Source organism: Rutilus rutilus, assembly GCF_951802725.1.
Source record: "Rutilus rutilus genome assembly, chromosome: 1".
NCBI classification, from domain to species: Eukaryota; Metazoa; Chordata; class Actinopteri; order Cypriniformes; family Leuciscidae; genus Rutilus; species Rutilus rutilus.
In genome coordinates, this window is record NC_140209.1 from 3,859,710 (window position 1) to 3,881,348 (window position 21,639).

Genomic DNA, 21,639 nt, shown 5'->3' on the forward strand with positions numbered 1-21,639 from the left:
CGCAATGGCTGCTGGGAACTGTAGTTCTACTGAGAAATTGCGCTGAATGTGAAAATGTCGTCATCAGAAGAATATGATATGGAAAGTTTCTGTTGTGCTCTAAAAGTACGAAAAATATCGTTACAATGTTTACATGGTACAATAACTGGTAGGTTACTGTTTTTATTATTGCTTGACACAAATTTTCAATAAATTTATTGTGATTTGAATCCGATTCGATAAATATTAGGTACAGATACATGTTCATTTTCCTCAAGAAAAAAAACATATCTCACCTAATGCTGTAAATGCCCTGTCAGCTTTTATTATTATTAAAGGTTAAAAATAACAACTCAAATGAAATATAATAGGGTTTTATTATAATGTTATAATATTTTAACGATATATGTAAAAAAAAAAATGTAAAAAATAAATAAAAATAAATATGTAATATTGTGCACATATTTAGCAAAATACTCTCTATAAGCTAATTTGTCTAGCCAACTAGCGTGCTATGGTCATTAATGTTCCTGAGGTAAATGTAACGTCACGTGTAGGTTATAGTGTTCTCCAGCTGTTATTGAGCTCTTCCACGGGTGAAAAACACTGACTGATGGATATTATGTATGAGGGATTTACATTTCGGTAAGTTGTACTGTATCTTTCAACACACCTATTGTTCATTCGTGTTTATTTGCTATTAACTAGTAGTGAAGAGTAAGAGATGATCGGTTCAGGTGATACAGAGATCTGTCACATCACATTTACAAGCACCAAAACCGTATTTATTGTTGAATTTCGTGATAAAATGGACAGAATCTGAGAGCTGAGAGTGTGTTTCATATCAATAGTAACCTTGTCTGTCGGTGTCAGTCCTCTTTGCTTCATGATTTTCCTCTGCGTGAGAAACTGGATGTGTGTCGTGAGAGCGAGTGAAAAGTGTCGATTGCCTGATTCTCAGCATTGGCAGCCCTGCATGAAGTCAAATTAATCTCCATAACACACCACTGAGGATTTGTTCTGCATGATATCAGCATTGACCAGCAGGTGGCGCTGTGTGCATTCCAAACCTGGAGAAATCAACCACTTTTACACACATCAGGCTGGAAAGCTTTAAAGCTTCATGAAGCTTCATCTCACCATCACTACCTTCAGGTTCACTCAGCTCAACAGTTATACGCTATATTAGCAATAATGATTATTTTGGGAGACATGGATGAGCTTTGATTGGTGGTTCCCATCATGCACTGCAACATTAGGCTTTATGTTTATTTCACCAGTGATGGTTGGTTGGTCAGATGAGAGGAAGTTAATAACCACAGGAGGAGCTGATGATGTTTAAAGGAGGAGCTGTAACTATATATAATGAAGAGGAAGACTGACAGAAACAGGAAATGGCTGATAAGTGTGATCTGTGTCTGCTGGGACTGATCATTCTCTCTTCACTTCTCACAGGTAAAGAAATCTGTATTTTCTCTAAAGACATTTAGTGGAATTAGTCTGGAAAGAGTTCATTTGAACATGCTCAGTTTATTCTTGCACACATTCACGTTGTGATCTCAGAGTTGTGTATTGATACACACAGATCATACTGTATTATTCCTGATACTGGACATAGTGTCACTCAAACATCTGATGATGAAGAATTATCTTCATATTAAGAGTGTGTCAGTGATTTGAACAGCTCTCTGATAAAGACTAATAGTTTATTCTGGAGAGTGTGTGGTTTGCTTTAAGTCAGGAAAAATACTATGATTTAAAACTTCTGCTTTTTATGCTGGTGTGTTTTATGTTTCATTTATTAATATATATCATAATGATCACTGAGATATACTGTGTTTCAGGAACCAGTGGAGTTTATGTGTTCATCAGTTCTGGTGGAAATGTCTCTCTGTCCTGTAATAAAGCTCTTTCTGGCTGCAAATCAACTACATGGACCTACTTTAACAGACATTCAGCAGTAGTTAAACTGATTACTGGAGGGATAAAGAATAAAGACACAGAGAGACATGAGAGACTGAGTCTGGAGTCTGACTGCTCTCTGAACATCAAGAACGTCACAGGAGAAGATTATGGATTATACAGATGCAGACAATATGTGAATGGAGAACTAGGACCTGCTGCTTATGTTTATCTGCATGTTCTTCATGGTAAGTTTATGATTATGTGCTCAATTTAAAAAGGGCAGATTCTCCCTTTAAACTCAGATGATGATTGAAGAGTCTGTGATTTGTGTCTTATGTTCAGTTTCAGTGTCTCCATCATCATCATCATCTCCATCATCTTCATCATCATCATCATCTTCATCATCTTCATCATCATCTTCATCCTCACAGACTGAGATCAGTCCAGGCCGCTCTGTGACTCTCTCCTGTCAGTTGTATTCAGTCTCCTGTGATTATTGGGTCCGTTATGGGGGAGTTGAGCTGTTGTGGGTGAATCAGACTGGTGTTGATCTGAAGACAGACTCCAGATATCAGATATTATCATCATCAGATGACTGTCTCATCACTCTGACTACAACACTCCTGAATGAAGATGACAACAGAGAGTGGAGATGTCAGCTTACTCACAGAAATCAACTCAAGACCTCAGTCAGATACACTGTCAAGTATTCAGGTGAGAAAACACTCTTTTCTGACAGATTTGTGAAAACTTCCACAGATTGGCTCTACTCTTTCTGATGGCTTCATACGTTTTGAAGTTGTAAAGTATTAGTGGTCAAAGTCATAAACAATCCTTATAATCCCCAATATTGGCCTTCTACATGGGTCATACATGATATATTGCATAAATCAGACGAGTGTATTAAAGCCTAGTATGACCCATGTAGGAGGTCGGCTTTAGGAATTATAAGGCTTATGTCCTTCATTCAAGCTGAAGGTTTATTTGCAGAAGCTCAACTGTGTTTCACTCTCATATAAACCAGGAATAAATTACACAGTAACACAGTAATACAGTAATACAGTACAGTCTCTTCTCAACTACTGCCACTGTAAACTGTGATGATGAACACAAACTGCATGTCATGATCGATATGAACATATGATGTTAATGTCCTACAGGTGATGCGTCTGAACATTCATCTTCTGCAGATCCAGTCGCTTCACCAACACTGATTCCAGTCAGAAGCTCAAACTCTGAGAAGACATCAAGCCGAACTACAGCAGCAGCTCCTACACAAGGTTCATGATCACATGATCACTGTATAAACAGATTTATCTTTGGTCAATGGCGATAGTCATTCTCCTCCTGACAGCTTGAGAGTGAAGTAAGAAGATAATAGATGACAGACTCGTGCACATATTCATCATTTCTGTGATGTGAAGCTCCAGTATTATGTGATGATGATGTTGTGTATATGTGGCATTATGTGTTGAACTGAACTAACAGACGTGATCCACAGATCCAGCTGATACAGCATCAGAAACTGAAGTCAGTGTGACTGCTGGATCATTATACAGAGGTACGACACGTTCATTTATACTGACAGCTTTATAACATTAAACTATCAGTCAGTCTGTAAATGCTTCATCAATAACTGTTGATAGTTGAATACCCTTGACTTCAGTCATGTACAGTTTCTCTTCTTCCTCTCATGTTTCCTGCAGTGATTGTGATTATTGTTGAGATGGCAGTGTTTGCTGCTCCGACTGTGATTCTTCTTCAGATCATCTGTGCAAGAAGAGCTGGTGAGTTTTGAGCCGCACACAATCTGATGATTCACACTCATCTGATCTGGAACAATCTGCAATCATGATAAAAACACATACGAGAGGTCAGTCAATGCTTTTATTTTGCAGGGAGGAAGGACTCGAAGCACCCAGAGGAAATAGAGATGCCGACAATATTAAAATAAAATACTGATGAGTTTAGAGCCAATCTGCAGCAATATTTACAATAGCAGAAACTTACAGAGGATTGTTCATTGTTTTATTTTCTTCTTCTCAGAAAACAGAGAAAAAACTCTGATCACTTATAGTGACATAATCAAGTTTAGATTAAATTTTCTTGGTTTTATGGATATATTTGCAGACAGTGTTGAAAGTCATTCTCTTGCGCTTCATATGTAAACTGCTTTAAATATAATATTAATACAGTAATGGACAGACTCAGACTGTATAATCTCTCTCTGTTCTGTGTGATGGAGCTGATTTGAGGATTCTTGGATCTTGTCTGTTCATTCCTGTTTTTAGCATCTTTTTTCATTTTGAATGATTGCTATAATTTTCTAAATAAAACCTTTGCATTTGTGTTTAATAAGTCTCCTTTCCTGAGATGTTTGTTCCCTTTCATGAGCTCGTAATGTATCGTAATATACATTACGGGGTGGTGGTGGCGCAATGGATAAGACACATGCCTTTGGTGTGAGAGACCCGGGTTCGAATCCACTGTGAGACACCAATGTGTCCCTGAGCAAGACACTTTACCCCTACTTGCTCCAGAGGCGTGCGACCTCTGACATATATAGCAATTGTAAGTCGCTTTGGATAAAAGCGTCAGCTAAAATGAATAAATGTAAAATAAATGTAAATATAGAATAGTAAGTGTGAGTATTAATGGGTCGAGTGTTGATGAAATATATGTGTTTTCAGCCGTTTCTTGAAGATGGCTAAAGCCTCATCAGCTCAGGTTGAGTTCGGCAGGTCGTTCCTCCAGCAGGAACAGTCCAGGTGAAGGAATGTCTGTTAGGCGAGCAGTGCAAGAAAGAAGAAATTCGATTTCTGATTGGCTACAGCAGTCAGATGACATCACAGGTGCCCTGATAGGCTGTAAAACATCATCAGCTCTTTTGTCTTCAGAAAGCTGTTTGTCTGTAAAAGTGTCACACAGATGGCTAGTTGGGTTAAAAAGTGCATCACGTCATGGAAATGCTCCACTACACCTGATGATGTGTGATCTGTTTTGGAGCAAAGCACGCTGGGTTAACTCTCGAGGGTCTTTCTGTACTCAATGCGATCGATTCACGTACTCAATGCGATCGATTCACAGTGAAGACGCTCCGCTCCTGCCTGGCTCTCTTTAAGAGGGATGAGAGCAAAGCATTTGCACATAGCGGTCCAGTCCCACTGCTTTGTTTATGAGGCTCACAGGTGGAGCTGGCGGAGGAGTTTGAGTCGGATCTCTGCCTTTATCAAAACTCAGCCGCTAGCTCCTCATGCCCAAACCAGAAGCATCGGCAGGCCCGTCCGATCCGGCAGAGAGCATGTTGTTGGCCCGGTCTATCTCTGAGGAGAGTTGAGACAGATGTTTTAAGTAAGCCTGTCTCCTCCCTCTCTCCAGGAGTTGGACATGATGACCCTTGCCATGGCCGGTGGAAAAGAGGACTCTCCTCCAGATAGATTAGAGGAGTGATTCCTTGCCAGGCAGTGGGCCCGGCTGGAGGCGATTCCTGTTGCACACCAAGGCGATGTTGCAAGCCGACTAAATGAAGGACCTCATCAAGGCGAGGGAGTGTCTCCAGATGCAGTCCTGGAGCTCCGGCGCTCCACAGACCTCCTGAAGTCCTGAGGCATCGGCCACTCTCTTCCTGCAATAGTTGCCATTGAGTGGCATCTGTGGGTAAACCTTTTGGGGCTCAAGGAGGAATAAAAGTCTTCCGGGCTTTTAATAACCCCATTGAGACAGTGGTCCAGAAGTTCAGGGAGGCGGAAGTTAAATCAGTGGTGCTTGAGAAATACATCCCAGATCTATCTTCCAGAACATCTGTAGTGTTGATAAAGGAGGCTGTATCTGATCTTTCTTCCTCAGAGTAAAACAGCACATTATAATTAGTGGTCGACTGATATTGTTTTTTTGATGGCCAATGCCTATACCGATATCTTCGAGTGCAGGGTGGCCGATGGCCGATATAAAGCCGATATTTATATATTTATATATATATACTGTATATATTTAATCAATATTTAATAAATTAGAAAACAAATCTTTAAAACAAACGTGCTTATACTTTAGATGGCTGCTCTCTTCTCAGGCGCTGGTGTTCTCAGCGCCGCCCGTCAAAATAAAAGTCTGGAGTGCCGTCAAAATAAAAGTCCCACTTTAAACACATCGGCCAATCAGAAAAACTTATCGGCCGATGCCGATATTTTAAAAATGCCAAATATCGGCCTATATATTGGCCTTGGTGATGTATCGGTCGACCACTAATTATAATCCATGTGTACAGGGGCGTAGCAAGCTTTTCAAAGGTGCGGGGGAAGGATGTGGTTTGTTTATTAACAATAAAAACGCAACATTTGCTAAGAATTATGGATCTTGTCGTCAACGTCAAGCCAACCGATCTAATAATGTTTATGGATGAGTAAATACATCGCTGTTTTTATCATGACTGTGATATGAAGCAAGTCGGGATTGCTAAGAGACAGCTATCAGCTCCACACGCGACGCGAGTCCCGCGGATATAAAAGGAATATGGACATTTCATTCTACCGAACTACACGCAAGTGCAGAATTACTACTCACAGGTCAGTTTATTAGACAAATTAAACTTGTGAGGTAACGCAGCGCTGTTTCACTTGGTCTAACATTACACTATACACTGAAAGTATAACATTTCAATGTGTTGAAATGTATGTGTTAGTTTGTCTGTATGAGACTAGCAGTAAGCTAGATCAACATTAGAATAACATACAGATCATATTCTAACATTTTATCATTGTTGAACTCTATAACATTGATTAGTTTTATGTAAATGTGTTCACCTGTTTAATAAAGTACATGTAGGAGCGGTCGAAGTCTTGGACGTGGAGCTCTCGTTTATATACTGTCTATGGGAGCTCTCGGCATCTCGAAAACACCGCGCTGATATTGATTCTCGTTTTAGTTCTCCTTTTTTTTTCTCCTAAATCTGCTTGCCATGGTCCATAATGTTTGAACGAAACAACAACAGCGTGCAGATAGACATTACGAACTACACAGTTGTCCACGTCTGTCACCTCGGTTACTATCAGAGGGCTCTGGTTGATATGGCAGTACGAGCGGAAACCAGGGAGAACGCGGATATGACGCCAGTGACGGCGAACAAAACGGAAATAAAGAAACGTGACGTGTCTTCGAATTAAATTACAAATTTCTCCTGGTTTGAAAGTTATTGGAAACAGTCGGGATAATGTAAGTACACAACTAAAAAAAATATATAACATAGATATAGTGATTTTTGCTATTTTTAAAGCAAAAAATTTACATATTGTACCTTTAATAATCCCAGGGGGAAATTATTTTTGTTACAAACTCCAGATATACAAACAACATATATATATAAAAAAAAATATATATATATATATATAGATATATATATATATATAAATGCAACCAACAACAACAACCAACTGACCAATGAACACCAACTACCTCTCATTTAAAAGAACCAAAAGTGGTCTTTCTGCCCTCCTTACAGGAGACAAACTGTTCAGCAATCTTTTATTCTGTTTACCCTGTCCAGCTTGTCTTTATGTACATGGCACACAGCAACACTGTTGAGGCGGGTTTGGGTCATGGTGCTGTGTAGCCATGTGTTCAGCCTCCGGAGGCTACTGAACCTCCTTTCTGACTCTGCTGATGACACAGGCACAACTAGGAGGAGTCGGGCAACTGTTTCGACTTGGTCAAAGAGACCACGGACCTCTGGGGTCATCCCTTGAAGAACAGCAACAATTTCAGCATTAGACTGGAAGCTGTACTTCATTCTGAACAATGCAAGCTGAACTAATTAGCATTAGTCTAAAAGACGAAATATAATACCGAAATTCTCGACATGTCAACAAAACATAAACAGAATATCTTCCCAAACACATATCAAGCTTATTTAAAAACCTAGAAAGCATAAACACTAATTCAAAGTACCTGGAAAAGGGAGATGTAAATATCCATAACCATAAGTTCTACCAGAAAGACTTGGGAGAATAAATACTGTGACAAATTATACATTTATTAACTGCCCAGCAAGCAATAAGGTTATTTGGCGTAGGCCCCGTCCGTAGCTCGCAATCTGAGGGTCTGGACTCTGCATATCCTGCCTGAAGATCAAAGCAGGGGCGCAGCCGACCCCCTTAACGGCATGCAGGAAACTACTAAAATAAGAAAGTGAAACTAACAGAAATGCTCTCGTTTGCAAAAGAATATCCTTGTGTTCAGAGTAGATGTGTGTTGAGCCAGTGCGGTTCACAATATGCACTTCTCAGACATGTTTCACACACATGTAAAGACACTTAACTGTGGTATAGTGTCAATAAATATCAACTCTAGCATGATTTACACACTCAGATTGTCAGGAGTGTGACAGCGCCAACATGTGTATTACATGGTTCATGATACTTTAACATACACACATGTAGCGCCCTCTCCCTTAGATTTAAGCGGGATGGGGTCCTGGGTTAGTTTATTATTAGATCTCTCTAAGTAACCTCTGAATATTATTAACTTTATTTCAATAAACCCTTATCTCAATATTGGTGTGCTTATGAACAGACTAAAATAACCACAAAGTCTTGTAAGTGAAATAGAAACTTGAAGTAGTTTACTCAAATAAAATGGTGAAAATCGAATAGAAATTGAAAATAAAATAATAGTCAAGACCACAGACACACACACTGTCAAGAGTTCAGGTGAGAAAACAGACAAAACTTTCAGAGATTAATTTTGACTCTGGCTTCATACATACTGTCATTGTGAAATAGTTCTGATCTAAGCCATTCAGTTCATTATTTGGCAAAATTCCATTGCCAGATGATGAGAATGTTTATAATAAATAGATTTCTCTTTACAGCGAGGTGTCTGTGGGCTGTGCTCTAAGTGTGACATTATATGATTTCCGTAGTGTTTTCATAGCTGTGATCTCACTGTTGAGGTCTGGAAACATGTTACTGCTGAGTGAGAGAACTCACAGTTTGACCACAATAGAGCCGTGATCATCTCTGAACCCAGTTGATAAATTTAAAGACTGCCCTTCTGCTGGTTCTGGCATCGGTCCAGAGAGTTGGCGATCTGTCTGATCTGCTCTTTCAGTGGACGCATCGTGCCTCGAGTTTGGGCCTAATCTCTAGTCATCCTACCACCTGCCCTCTAGACCCCGTCCCCTCACACCTTCTACAAGCCGTCTCTCCCACACTTCTACCAGCACTCACACACATCATCAACTCATCCCTCCATACTGGCATTGCCCCTACAGCATTCAAGCAGGCTTGGAAAACTCCACTGCTTAAAAAACCCACATTAAACACATCACTCAGAGAGTTACAGACCTGTCTCTCTCCTACCATTCATAGCGAAAAGACTTGAACGAGTTGCTTTCAACCAAGTGTCATCTTTCCTGTCTCAGAATAACCAGCTGGATGTCAACCAATCCAGCTTCAAGAAAGGGCATTCAACCGAGACGGCATTACTGTCGGCCACAGAAGCCCTGGGGATCGCCAAAGCTGCTTCCAAATCATCAGTCCTCATTCTCCTGGATCTGCTGCCTTCGACACTGTGAACCATCAGATCCTTATGTCCACCCTCTCATCCCTGAGTATCACAGGTACTCCACTCCACTGGTTTGAGTCCTATCTCACAGGTAGATCCTTCAGGGTCGCATGGAGAGGCGAGGTATCCAGAGCACATCAACTGACCACAGGGGTTCCCCAGGGTTCAGTGCTTGGACCCCTCTTGTCCATCTACACCACATCACTGGGACACATCATACAGGCTCATGGTTTCTCTTACTACTGCTATGCTGATGACACACAGCTCTTTCTCACATTTTAACCAGATGATAAGCCACAAAATCACTCTCCAGAACATTCTCATTCACGGTTCCTTGCTGGTGGAATGATCTCCCCACCCTCATCCGGAATGCAGAATCCCTGACAACATTCAAAAGACAGCTGAAAACTCATCTCTTCCGTGAGCAAAATAATTATTTTATTTTCCTTTAATCCTCCCTTGTCTGACTTATGCTACTCTAAGCAGTGCCTGAACTTTGCATTTTGAGCACTTCTTGCGTTGTTTTTGCCTCTTCATGATGACTCGCTTGCTGTATTCCTCATTTGTAAGTCGCTTTGAACAAAGGCATCTGCTAAATGACTAAATGTAAATGATTGGCTCGCCATGTCCAAACCACAGACAGAGCATCCATGGCAGGGACAGATCAGGATTCAATAGGGCAATGACTCAGATGACATAAGAAATAGAAAAAAAAAAGAAAAAAAAATGGCCTTGCAGAAACAAAACAAAAAATAATCATTATTCAGCTGTTCAATAAACTGTTTAAATTAAATAAATTGTCAGTGTCATCACGTTTGATTTGGCCTTAATCCAGATAGTTTCATTCTTCTTTCATGTGTATTTCTAACTTTTCCCGTTCGTCTCGATCTCTCTTTCCGTTGGATTCTATTACCCTTAAAGCGTGACTTCTGAGGATATTTTTCTCGAAAATAATCTATTTTTAACATTACGTAACTGCCACCTAAAATAATGACAAGTGACAGGTGAGCTCGAGTTGAGCCGAGCATCCGCTCTGTCAAATATCTCCAATAGGCAATAGTCAGAGGAGGAAAAGAGCTCTTTTGATGAGGCACAGAATGTTTTATGTTTATTGCTACTGAACACATCGGTTTCAATACAACACTTAAACAAACATTCTCGAGGTTCTCTGCTGGCCGCCGAGGGAACTCTGAGCGAGAACACACTCTCTTTGTCGCTGGTCCTCCGTTGTTCACAGGCCGCGCTCTTTTCCTCCTGGCACGAACATCAGGAATGCTGCGTTGTTTATCTGCCGGGCGTCCTTGTTGATGAGGGTCCCGCTGGAACATATGCCTTTTCAGCGATGTGGGCTGTAGCTCGACATGGCTCAAGGCAGTGAGGTGGTTTTCCAACCACAGGACGGACATAAGCGAGCCGTGACGGGGTCCTCTACGGGACATTGTGGGATTATTACGTGTATCCCGTATCTTTACACCCCCTCCACTGTCGCCAGCTGTTGGGTCCCTTGTGCATGGGCTCAGGCTGAGTAAGGGGAGTGCATGATCGTGAGCGCTCCTCGAGAAGCTCGGGAAAGAAAGTGGCGGGTCTCTGTGGGACGTTCATTTGGCACCCGAGTCAGAGACACTCGTGGACATAGCATCGTCCTCACCACAGCCGAACAAGACCATTTCCAGTGCTTCAGCCGGAAGGCAGACACTGTCTCCGGTGTATGGCAGTGGAGCTCAGGCGTGCGAGGGCTGGGCCGAAAAATTCAGAAGTAAATAGTTCCTATTTCTAATAGGTTTCATGTGTGTTTTTACTTCATATGACAATATACTTCATGCATGTAATTTGAAAAATTTACATATATTACATGTGGGTATGGGTATATGAGGATGTTTCATCACTCAAACTCAGGTGTGGTGATCTCTGTCCATTTCTGCTCATAGTTTAAAGTTTTATTAATTCCCTTGGGGCAATTAGTTCCGTCTACATTGGTGGTTCACATACATAGACAACACAATACATTTAAATACTAGGCACAAAGGTATATAGTGCAAAGGATGTGTGCTGTCCCCTATTATTTTATGTGCCGTCTTCAACACTTCAACACTTAACAATCTTGTGGACGATTATTCATTTATCAATTTAATCCAGATTACATGAACTAGTTCCTACCCCGGGTTTACATCCAACACTCAACACTTTACATGGGTTTTTTGTAGAGGAAAGTTGAGTGTCACTCAGAGTCAAGACAATTCAAGACCACAGAGCAAAATCCTCAGTGGTAAAGTACACAGTTCAGAGTCTATATGAGCCCAATCTACAGAGAGGACAAAGTTACACTGGGATAGTGTCACTGTATAGCAACGGATGTAAACACTCGGTTGGTCAGATGAGAGGAAGTTAATAACCACAGGAGGAGCTGATGATGTTTAAAGGAGGAGCTGTAACTATATATAATGAAGAGGAAGACTGACAGAAACAGAAAATGGCTGATAAGTGTGATCTGTGTCTGCTGGGACTGATCATTCTCTCTTCACTTCTCACAGGTAAAGAAATCTGTATTTTCTCTAAAGACATTTAGTGGAATTAGTCTGGAAAGAGTTCATTTGAACATGCTCAGTTTATTCTTGCACACATTCACGTTGTGATCTCAGAGTTGTGTATTGATACACACAGATCATACTGTATTATTCCTGATACTGGACATAGTGTCACTCAAACATCTGATGATGAAGAATTATCTTCATATTAAGAGTGTGTCAGTGATTTGAACAGCTCTCTGATAAAGACTAATAGTTTATTCTGGAGAGTGTGTTGTTTGAGAAAAAAGACTATGATTTAAAACTGATATGTTTTATGTTTTCATTTATTATATCATAATGATCACTGAGATATACTGTGTTTCAGGAACCAGTGAAGTGTTTGATGATGTGTTCATCAGTTCTGGTGAAAATGTCTCTCTGTCCTGTAATAAAACTCTTTCTGACTGCAAATCAACTACATGGACCTATAACAGCTTCAGTGATTCAGGAGTTAAACTGATTACTGGAGGGATAAAGAAGAACGACACATAGAGACATGAGAGACTGAGTCTGGAGTCTGACTGCTCTCTGAACATCAAGAACATCACAGGAGAAGATTATGGATTATACATCTGCAGACAATATGTGAATGGAGAACAACAAGGACCTGATGCACGTGTTTTGCTGCATGTTCTTCATGGTAAGTTTATGATTATGTGGTCAATTTAAAAAGGGCAGATTCTCCCTTTAAACTCAGATGATGATTGAAGAGTCTGTGATTTGTGTCTTGTGTTCAGTTTCAGTGTCTCCATCATCATCATCATCATCATCATCATCTTCTTCTTTTTCTTCTTCATCATCATCATCCTCATCATCATCATCCTCATCTTCATCATCCTCACAGACTGAGATCAGTCCAGGCCGCTCTGTGACTCTCTCCTGTCAGTTGTATTCATATACTGGACTCTCATATAGATACTCCTGTTATGATTGGGTCAGTTCTAGGGGAGTTGAGCTGTTATGGGTGAATCAGGCTGGTGTTGATCTGAAGACAGACTCCAGATATCAGATATTATCATCATCAGCTCCAGATCAAGATCGCTGTATCATCACTCTGACTACAACACTCCTGAATGAAGATGACAACAGAGAGTGGAGATGTCAGCTTACTCAGGGAAATGAACTCAAGACCTCAGTCAGATACACTGTCAAGTATTCAGGTGAGAAAACACTCTTTTCTGACAGATTTGTGAAAACTTCCACAGATTGGCTCTACTCTTCTGATGGCTTCATACTAGTGTTGGGTCCGAGTCCACCTTTGTCGAGTCCGAGTCAAGTCCAAGTCCTTACCAATCAAGTCTGAGTCCAAATGGGCCCGAGTCGGACTTGAGTCCGAGTCCTTAACATCCGAGTCCGAGTCGAGTCCAGCTGAGTCCACAAATATTTCAATGATTTGAAATTGACCTTTCACAAAGACCCGATCCTCTTAAAGGCAGGGTAGGTAGGATTTTATAAAAACAAAAAATGCAAATTTGTTTAAACTTTCTATATAAAACAATACATAATTAAAATGTAAGTACTCTGAAAAAAAGAGTATAAAAATCAAGTGACTCTAGACCCTTTAATCTGCATTAAACACAGCTCATTATTTCCATTCGGGACGAAACAAAGGATTGGCTTAGGCGACTGTCACTCTCTCGCAACCATGGCAACCACCCTTTTGCCACGGGATCTGCCCACTTGCGCGCGCACGTTTGATTTGAGGAATTCAAGAGGCATGGAACCTGGGAATAGCAAAACAATGTCAGAGAAAGAGCAATCAAAATTCACATTACCGGCATGCAGTTAGTGAAGGCAAACAAGGCAAAAAAAGAAGACAGTACAAGAAAAGGTAATGAACAAAAAAGTCTTTGGATAAACAAAGAAATAAAACGCCTGTCAATATCGTCGTGGATTTCCAGCGACCACCCCGTCCTCGACCTCTACTTCCTCGGACCCTAGTTGCACGCCACGGCCTCTTGCACGACCTCCTGCTTCGCCCTAAAATTATTTTTATTTTACAAAAGGGCATTTTACAAACCTACGTTTTGCGCATGTGCTCCTGCACGCACTTTTCCAGTCACAACACAGCAATCAAAGGAGGACGCGCTGAAAACTGTAATGCTGTTCTCTTTCTTCATAACTCGTACTGAGAAGGTTTGAGTTGCAAAGGAATTTGTGACTGTTTCACCTGTTCAACCACATCAAAGTTTCGTAAGTAGTAAGTCCGTGCTTTTTCTCTTTTTGTTCTTATGTGCTGAAGGGCCGCTGTGCCTTGGTGAAACGTGAAGAGCTCTTTTCCAAAACGCCATAAACCTAAAAAGCTGCCTCAAAGATCCAGCAAAAGTAATGATTATGAATATGTAAAATATTGCAATAAGACATTTTAATTGTTTATTAATTTCTGTGTCGGCTGCAAAGATGAAGTTGACGATAGACTCGCGATCTTCGCAGTAGGCTAGTGAACGCACCAGAGAAATGCACATTTATTAGGCTACATAGTTTTATTTTGTTTTGGATGGTTTTGTTTAGAACCAGCTTTCTGTAAATATATTTCACATTTTTTAGGCCTGTGAGGCGAGGGATGATATAATCTCCAGTTCAAGCACCTTATGTTGTGATTGATAACCTATATTTATTTTTATGTATGTAATCCAGAAAATTGGTTAATGAAAAAAATATTAAAATTAAGATACAATTAATACAAAACGAAATTCGTTTTAAAGAAAGGCTTTGTGCTTTCTGTTTTGAGGTCTCTGTGAAAGTTTGAAAGTCTAAGTGCCGCTTTTCAGAGCGCTCGCGTCCATAATGGAGAACTGTCACGTAATATTGTTTTTTCCTCATAAATGCAAACACGAAAAATAAAAGACAAAAGACGTTTTTAAAAAGACAAACCATACATTTTTGAAAAAAAAAATTATGGATTTATAGCGTTTTGGGGAAAATGGATGGATTTATACCATTTTGAAAATGTTTTTTTTTTACTTTGAATTGATCATCAACAATATTGTCGTTTGATTTAATAATCACTGTTGCAAGAAGTGCCTAGTTAAGTTTTTTTTTTTTTTGTAAGTGGAAAAAGTAGGGGCTGCCAAAGATTCTGTTTAGTTAGCTCCTTTTTTGTTTTTTTCTATAGCCTACAATAATATAGGTCAAATGCAGCAAGTCAAAAGACATACTGGACCTTCTTTGCCAGTTTGCACACATTTCTTTGAAGGATGGCAAAAATATCGCCTGAATATCGATATCTAGATATTGGAAAAAAATATCGAGATATTCATTTTTGTCAATATCTCCCACCCCTACATGCAGAACACCATACTGTATATGTTATGAATCTTACACGAAATTCATCTTCATCACAATGTAACTGATGGTAATGTAAAAAAGTGTATCAATGCAACCTGTTTTTAGCTTATATAACTAGCTCGTTAGCGAATCAAAAAATATATATTTTAAATTTAAACTTTACCAATATCAATATGTTAGGTTGATAGTGAGTACTAAAATACATCTTATTTGTTTATATTCATAAGCAATTAGCATTAGATTTTTTTATTACATGTGATTCTGACATGATGTCACTACATGCACAACCCGGTCTCACCCCAAAATGTCATGTACTGACGGGTCTTGACCATACGGCAACATACGACGAAAAGGGTACCCCTAAAACGTCCATATGAGACGAAGACATAAGCGCACCAGCAGCGCTTCCTAACCCGAATCGTCACATATGGACGTTTTAGGGGTACCCTTTTCGTCGTATGTTGCCGTATGGTCAAGACCCGTCAGTACGTGATGTTTTGGGGTGAGACTGTGTTACCATGCACTGTGCTCCTTCCTCTCCGCTCGTCTTATAATGCGTGTTCAGCTCAGCGGTCGGAGTCGCGCGTTCATGTGTTTTGGGGGCGTGGCTTTGTAAGGAGCCCAGAAGGGAGGGGGTGGAGTGAATGGAAATAATGAGCTGTCTTTAAAACAGTCGTGAGAGGTCTACAGACACTCGATTTTTATACTTTCTTTTTCAGAGTACTTACATTTTAATTATGTATTGATGTATAAATAAAGTTTAAACAAATTTGGAAAATAAGTTTTTTAGACAAATCCTACCTACCCTACCTTTAATTATTGTTGCTACGTCTGACGAGCCATTCTGCTCTCACTCCACACATCATGCTCTCACACAGTGAAAAATTTATTGTGGAGCTAAGACGATACTGACAATGCGCCGACAAGACAGAGCAGGTTCCTTTTGGTATAAAATAAAATCTCAGCTTTAAAATTTAGTAATTTTTGTGAAATTCAAACAATAAATACCATTTTGTGGCGCTTTACTGTATAGCGCCTTAGTTCAAGCAGCATGTGAACTGATCATCTATTTTAGTTATAGCACGATTTAAACATGAATGAACATTAGAAATGCAAAAAGATGTCAATACACACCTTTTGGTTTGGTTTGTTTTTTGTCAGACAAAAATGGTGGATATCTGCATTATGATTGGTCACATTATTCAGAATCTGCAAGGTAATGCTCAAGAATATGCAACACGATGCATTAAGAGCCAGGGGTAAACGTTTGAGCAAGAAGATGGTGATGTGTACATTTTTCTTATTTTCTTTTACATGTTAATATCGTATTTAGCCTCTGAAGGGCAGTATTAAATTAATTAATACATTTTTAAACAAAATAAGAACAATTTACACGCCCTGCCCCTGGCTCTGAATGGATGTTTCCTTCTTGAGCATCACTGAATGTTTGCAGTGTTTGTAATACCGGTAGTTGTGTATGAATCCCAGTGTGAAAAGATGGATCTCAAAATCATACAATCACTGCTAGTAAAGAGTCAAATATGCAGAAGATGCTGGAAAAGCAAAGAATGTGCAGGAGCTGGAGGATTCTTCTGAAGACCATTGGGTAGTTTAACGGTTCGGGACAAACAAGGGACTCACTAACAACCATAAAAAAAAAAAAAAAAAAAAAAAAAAAAACAGTTGTGAATCATTCAGGTAATGACAGTATTAAAAATCAAGCTATGTAATTTTTGTATTTTGTGTTTGTATTTTGTCCTGTGGACTAGGCTATACTTAAACATCTGTAATGTGAAAAAGCTTTTTCAGGTTTTTATGATCCTTGTTATTAAAAATAACACTTTGGAGGTTCTGCAAGGTGGATGTAAACTTATGACTAAAGTGTAAATGTAACAAAAATCATAACATTATTAGACCTCAAAATGTTACAATGGTTATCACGTTCTCATGTTGCTATGGTTACTAAATCATCACAATTTCATGACTCACAGGACTATAATTTAGCGGGTTCACTCCCACATTTAAATGCAGTTATCACTCCTTAAACTTTACAGTGTGAATGTAACCACTGGTCCTCTAGAAGCATGAAAAACAAAACTATTATTTAGATTGTGAGTAGCACTCCCTTTAAGCCATCACTTAGGCTACTTACCGCGTTCTGCACTCTCACTGAAACTCTCGTCATAAACACTTAAATTGTCCGCATTGCAGTGAATCTCTTATTTACATCGCGTCTAGACTTTGTTGTTTATGAGGAGATTTGCGAAAGGATAAAGCTTGCGCTGATACTGAACATTTTGAGCGAATTCTCCGCATGGTGACTCAAAACGCCTCTGATTGGCCACTGCGTTCATGCGCATAATATACATGTCTGTGATTGGATACAATGCTCAACGCTGAAACAACACAATGTAAGTAGCGTCGTTTCATTTTTGAATAATAAAATATTGTGTCCTCCAGTGCCCGGACTCGACTGTACTTGGCAAATTTTCCGAGTCTAAAATGTCTGTGTCAAGTCAGAGTACAAATTCACCCGAGTGCGTGACAAGTCCGAGTTCATTCAAAATTGGACTCGAGTCCGAGTACCCCAACTCTACTTCATACGTTTTGGAGTTGTAAAATATTAGTGGTCAAAGTCATAAACTGCTTAACCCTCTGGGGACCAAGCTGTTTTTGGGGTCCTTGAGATGTTCTGACATGCTCTGACATTTGTGCTTTTTTCAGTTATTTATAAACATGTTAATGGCAAAGGTGTAAATTCACTCTATATAGCACAAACAGGGCTACCATAATATGCGAGCAACGTGTATGTAGATGTTTGTATTTTTAAGAGAATAATGTTTATGCGTGGTTATTGAAAAAAATAAAAATGAAAGTTGCTGAATTAAGACCACAAAACACATATTAAATATGTGTCCACAAGACTTTTGACTAATGGATGTTGTCCCTTTGAGTTCTAGCTTCAAAATTATGTGAAAATAGTCTTGCTTTATCGTTCACAAAAAAATACATTGATTTAAATGGTGTAAAACAGGTTTTGCTTGGAAAGCCAATATGCGAGGGGGAGGAGTAGTTTACACCTTAGATTACCCAGTCCCACCCACTCTGCATAATGACTCTGCATAATTAGCCATTCATTCAGGTGTGACACTGACTGAGCCACAATGCAAGGACAAAAGATGTATTTAGAAGAAGACTTATATTGACCATTTAAGATTTCGCTTACATCTATCTTGTAAATATGTTTTGCTATTTTATTAAAAATGTTACAATTACAACAATAATTACAATTTCAACAATATTTCAAGTGTACTCTTTCTTTGTAAAAAAGAAAAAGAAAAAAGATTATAGGCCTACATTTTATCATATGTATTCATTAGTTTGAATATAGCATATATATATATATATATATATATATATATATAACGTTAGATATGAGCAGAAATTGCTAAACAAAAGTTATTTGATGTGGCAGTATATTCTACAGTAGCCTAAAAACTGTACCCAAATCTAGTCAACAAGTGACTGACTGTAACGTTGTTTTTATGAAATATCAGGGCATATAAATGCTAATTTGCAGTTTAATACGTTGCTTATACAAATACATTTTATTTCAACATATTCCAGTCGATTTTTACTCATCTCAGTAGGCTATAGCAAAGCAGTTTATTCTTTCACACAGATGCGCGATTCATATTTAGGCTAAACAGTCTTTACAAATATGTACCCTTCATTCATCTCACAGAAAGGCGAGTCATATTATAGAAATGCGATTGTTCTTTTTGCGGTTTACATAGGCCTACACTAACGTTATTCCATAACGTTATTCCACATCAACACTTGAGAAAAGAAAACAGCCTACCTCACTCCTCAGCGGGATCTATTGCTCCTCATATCAGGAGATATTGCTCCTCATATCAGCACTGTTCTGAGGAAACTTTTCTCCATAAGGTAACGTTAGGCTATATTATGCCTCACTCGATCGCGACGCGCTTTGTTTACAGCTGATGTGGGGGCGTTTCACAGACTGAAATGGTTCTCAGAATTTGCATTTGAATAGCGCGCGCTCTCCGGGGAGTGGTCAAATTACTGTGAATCATCTCGTAATGAGGTCGACTGGAGTCGCTCTCTTTGTATACAGATTACAGAAACTAAGAATATTTGTTTTTTATATAAATTACTTCATTTAAAAGATGCGATCTCAAGCTTTATGCCCGTGGGTCTGTTTGCCTGTTTGACTGAATTTTCGCGGAGTTATAGATCATTTTCGAACGCGTTTCAAATGGGAGTTTACTGACAGAGAGAAGGCAGAAATCGCATCATGTTAATTTTTCTTTATTTGTCAAAAAGCAAAACACTTTATTTTTATTGTGAGTAAACAGAAAAAAAATAGAAACTGAACAGGATCGATTGATGTATTACACGAAAATGAAAGATCAAAATTAACAGAGCATTTAGTGTTTATTTTTCATTGCTAAAAAAAAAAAACGAGCAAAACGCGCGGGCGCGTTTTTGGTCCCCAGAGGGTTAACAATCCTTATAATTCCCAATATTGGCCTCCTACATGGGTCATACATGATATATTGCATAAATCAGACGAGTGTATTAAAGCCTAGTATGACCCATGTAGGAGGTCGGCTTTAGGAATTATAAGGCTTATGTCCTTCATTCAAGCTGAAGGTTTATTTGCAGAAGCTCAACTGAGTTTCACTCTCATATAAACCAGGAATAAATTATACAGTAACACAGTAATACAGTTATACAGTAATACAGTACAGTCTCTTCTCAACTACTGCCACTGTAAACTGTGATGATGAACACAAACTGCAGGTCATGATCGATATGAACATATGATGTTAATGTCCTACAGGTGATGCGTCTGAACATTCATCTTCTGCAGATCCAGTCGCTTCACCAACACTGATTCCAGTCAGAAGCTCAAACTCTGAGAAGACATCAAGCCGAACTACAGCAGCAGCTCCTACACAAGGTTCATGATCACATGATCACTGTATAAATAGATTTATCTTTGGTGAATGGCGATAGTCATTCTCCTCCTGACAGCTTGAGAGTGAAGTAAGAAGATAATAGATGACAGACTCGTGCACATATTCATCATTTCTGTGATGTGAAGCTCCAGTATTATGTGATGATGATGTTGTGTATATGTGGCATTATGTGTTGAACTGAACTAACAGACGTGATCCACAGATCCAGCTGATACAGCATCAGAAACTGAAGTCAGTGTGACTGCTGGATCATTATACAGAGGTACGACACGTTCATTTATACTGACAGCTTTATAACATTAAACTATCAGTCAGTCTGTAAATGCTTCATCAATAACTGTTGATAGTTGAATACCCTTGACTTCAGTCATGTACAGTTTCTCTTCTTCCTCTCATGTTTCCTGCAGTGATTGTGATTATTGTTGAGATCGCAGTTTTGCTGCTCCTACTGTGATTCTTCTTCAGATCATCTGTGCAAGAAGAGCTGGTGAGTTTTGAGCCGCACACAATCTGATGATTCACACTCATCTGATCTGGAACAATCTGCAATCATGATAAAAACACATACGAGAGGTCAGTCAATGCTTTTATTTTGCAGGGAGGAAGGACTCGAAGCACCCAGAGGAAATAGAGATGCCGACAATATTAGAATAAAATACTGATGAGTTTAGAGCCAATCTGCAGCAATATTTACAATAGCAGAAACTTACAGAGGATTGTTCATTGTTTTATTTTCTTCTTCTCAGAAAACAGAGAAAAAACTCTGATCACTTATAGTGACATAATCAAGTTTAGATAAAATTTTCTTGGTTTTATGGATATATTTGCAGACAGTGTTGAAAGTCATTCTCTTGCGCTTCATATGTAAACTGCTTTAAATATAATATTAATACAGTAATGGACAGACTCAGACTGTATAATCTCTCTCTGTTCTGTGTGATGGAGCTGATTTGAGGATTCTTGGATCTTGTCTGTTCATTCCTGTTTTTAGCATCTTTTTCATTTTGAATGATTGCTATAATTTTCTTAATAAAACCTCTGCAGTTGTGTTTAATAAGTCTCCTTTCCTGAGATGTTTGTTCCCCTTCATGAGCTCGTAATGTATCGTAATATAGGATAGTAAGTGTGAGTATTAATGGGTCGAGTGTTGATGAAATATATGCGTTTTCAGCCGTTTCTTGAAGATGGCTAAAGCCTCATCAGCTCAGGTTGAGTTCGGCAGGTCGTTCCTCCAGCAGGAACAGTCCAGGTGAAGGTCTGTGAAAGTGATTCTGTGTCTCTTTGAGATGATGCACCACAAGACACCGTTCACCTGCAGAACACAAGCTTCTGGA

The 21,639-nt window shown here is 39.2% G+C and overlaps 1 protein-coding gene and 1 long non-coding RNA gene across 2 annotated transcripts; both read left to right on the top strand.

The window, feature by feature from the left end:
- Positions 1-1,008: 1,008 nt before the first annotated feature.
- Positions 1,009-4,237, top strand: LOC311302278 (uncharacterized protein). Its single transcript, XM_084428010.1, has 8 exons — positions 1,009-1,134; positions 1,260-1,434; positions 1,824-2,129; positions 2,227-2,598; positions 3,045-3,164; positions 3,386-3,445; positions 3,591-3,671; positions 3,783-4,237. The coding sequence occupies exons 2-8, from the start codon at positions 1,374-1,376 to the stop codon at positions 3,836-3,838; spliced, it is 1,056 nt and encodes a 351-aa protein (XP_084284136.1). The 5' UTR covers positions 1,009-1,134; positions 1,260-1,373; the 3' UTR covers positions 3,839-4,237.
- An 8,805-nt stretch (positions 4,238-13,042) lies between these two features.
- LOC311302534 lies at positions 13,043-21,078 on the top strand. Its single transcript, XR_014629581.1, has 5 exons — positions 13,043-13,168; positions 20,167-20,286; positions 20,508-20,567; positions 20,713-20,792; positions 20,904-21,078. It is a non-coding gene; the product is annotated as an uncharacterized lncRNA (long non-coding RNA).
- Positions 21,079-21,639: the final 561 nt, after the last annotated feature.

Excerpts from the sequence above, each read along its gene's own strand:
- LOC311302278 (XM_084428010.1), top strand. The coding sequence starts at position 1,374 with ATGGCTGATAAGTGTGATCTGTGTCTGCTGGGACTGATCATTCTCTCT. Across the intron at positions 1,435-1,823 it reads TCTCTCTTCACTTCTCACAG|GAACCAGTGGAGTTTATGTG; the intron begins GTAAAGAAATCT and ends ACTGTGTTTCAG. Across the intron at positions 3,446-3,590 it reads TGCTGGATCATTATACAGAG|TGATTGTGATTATTGTTGAG; the intron begins GTACGACACGTT and ends TGTTTCCTGCAG.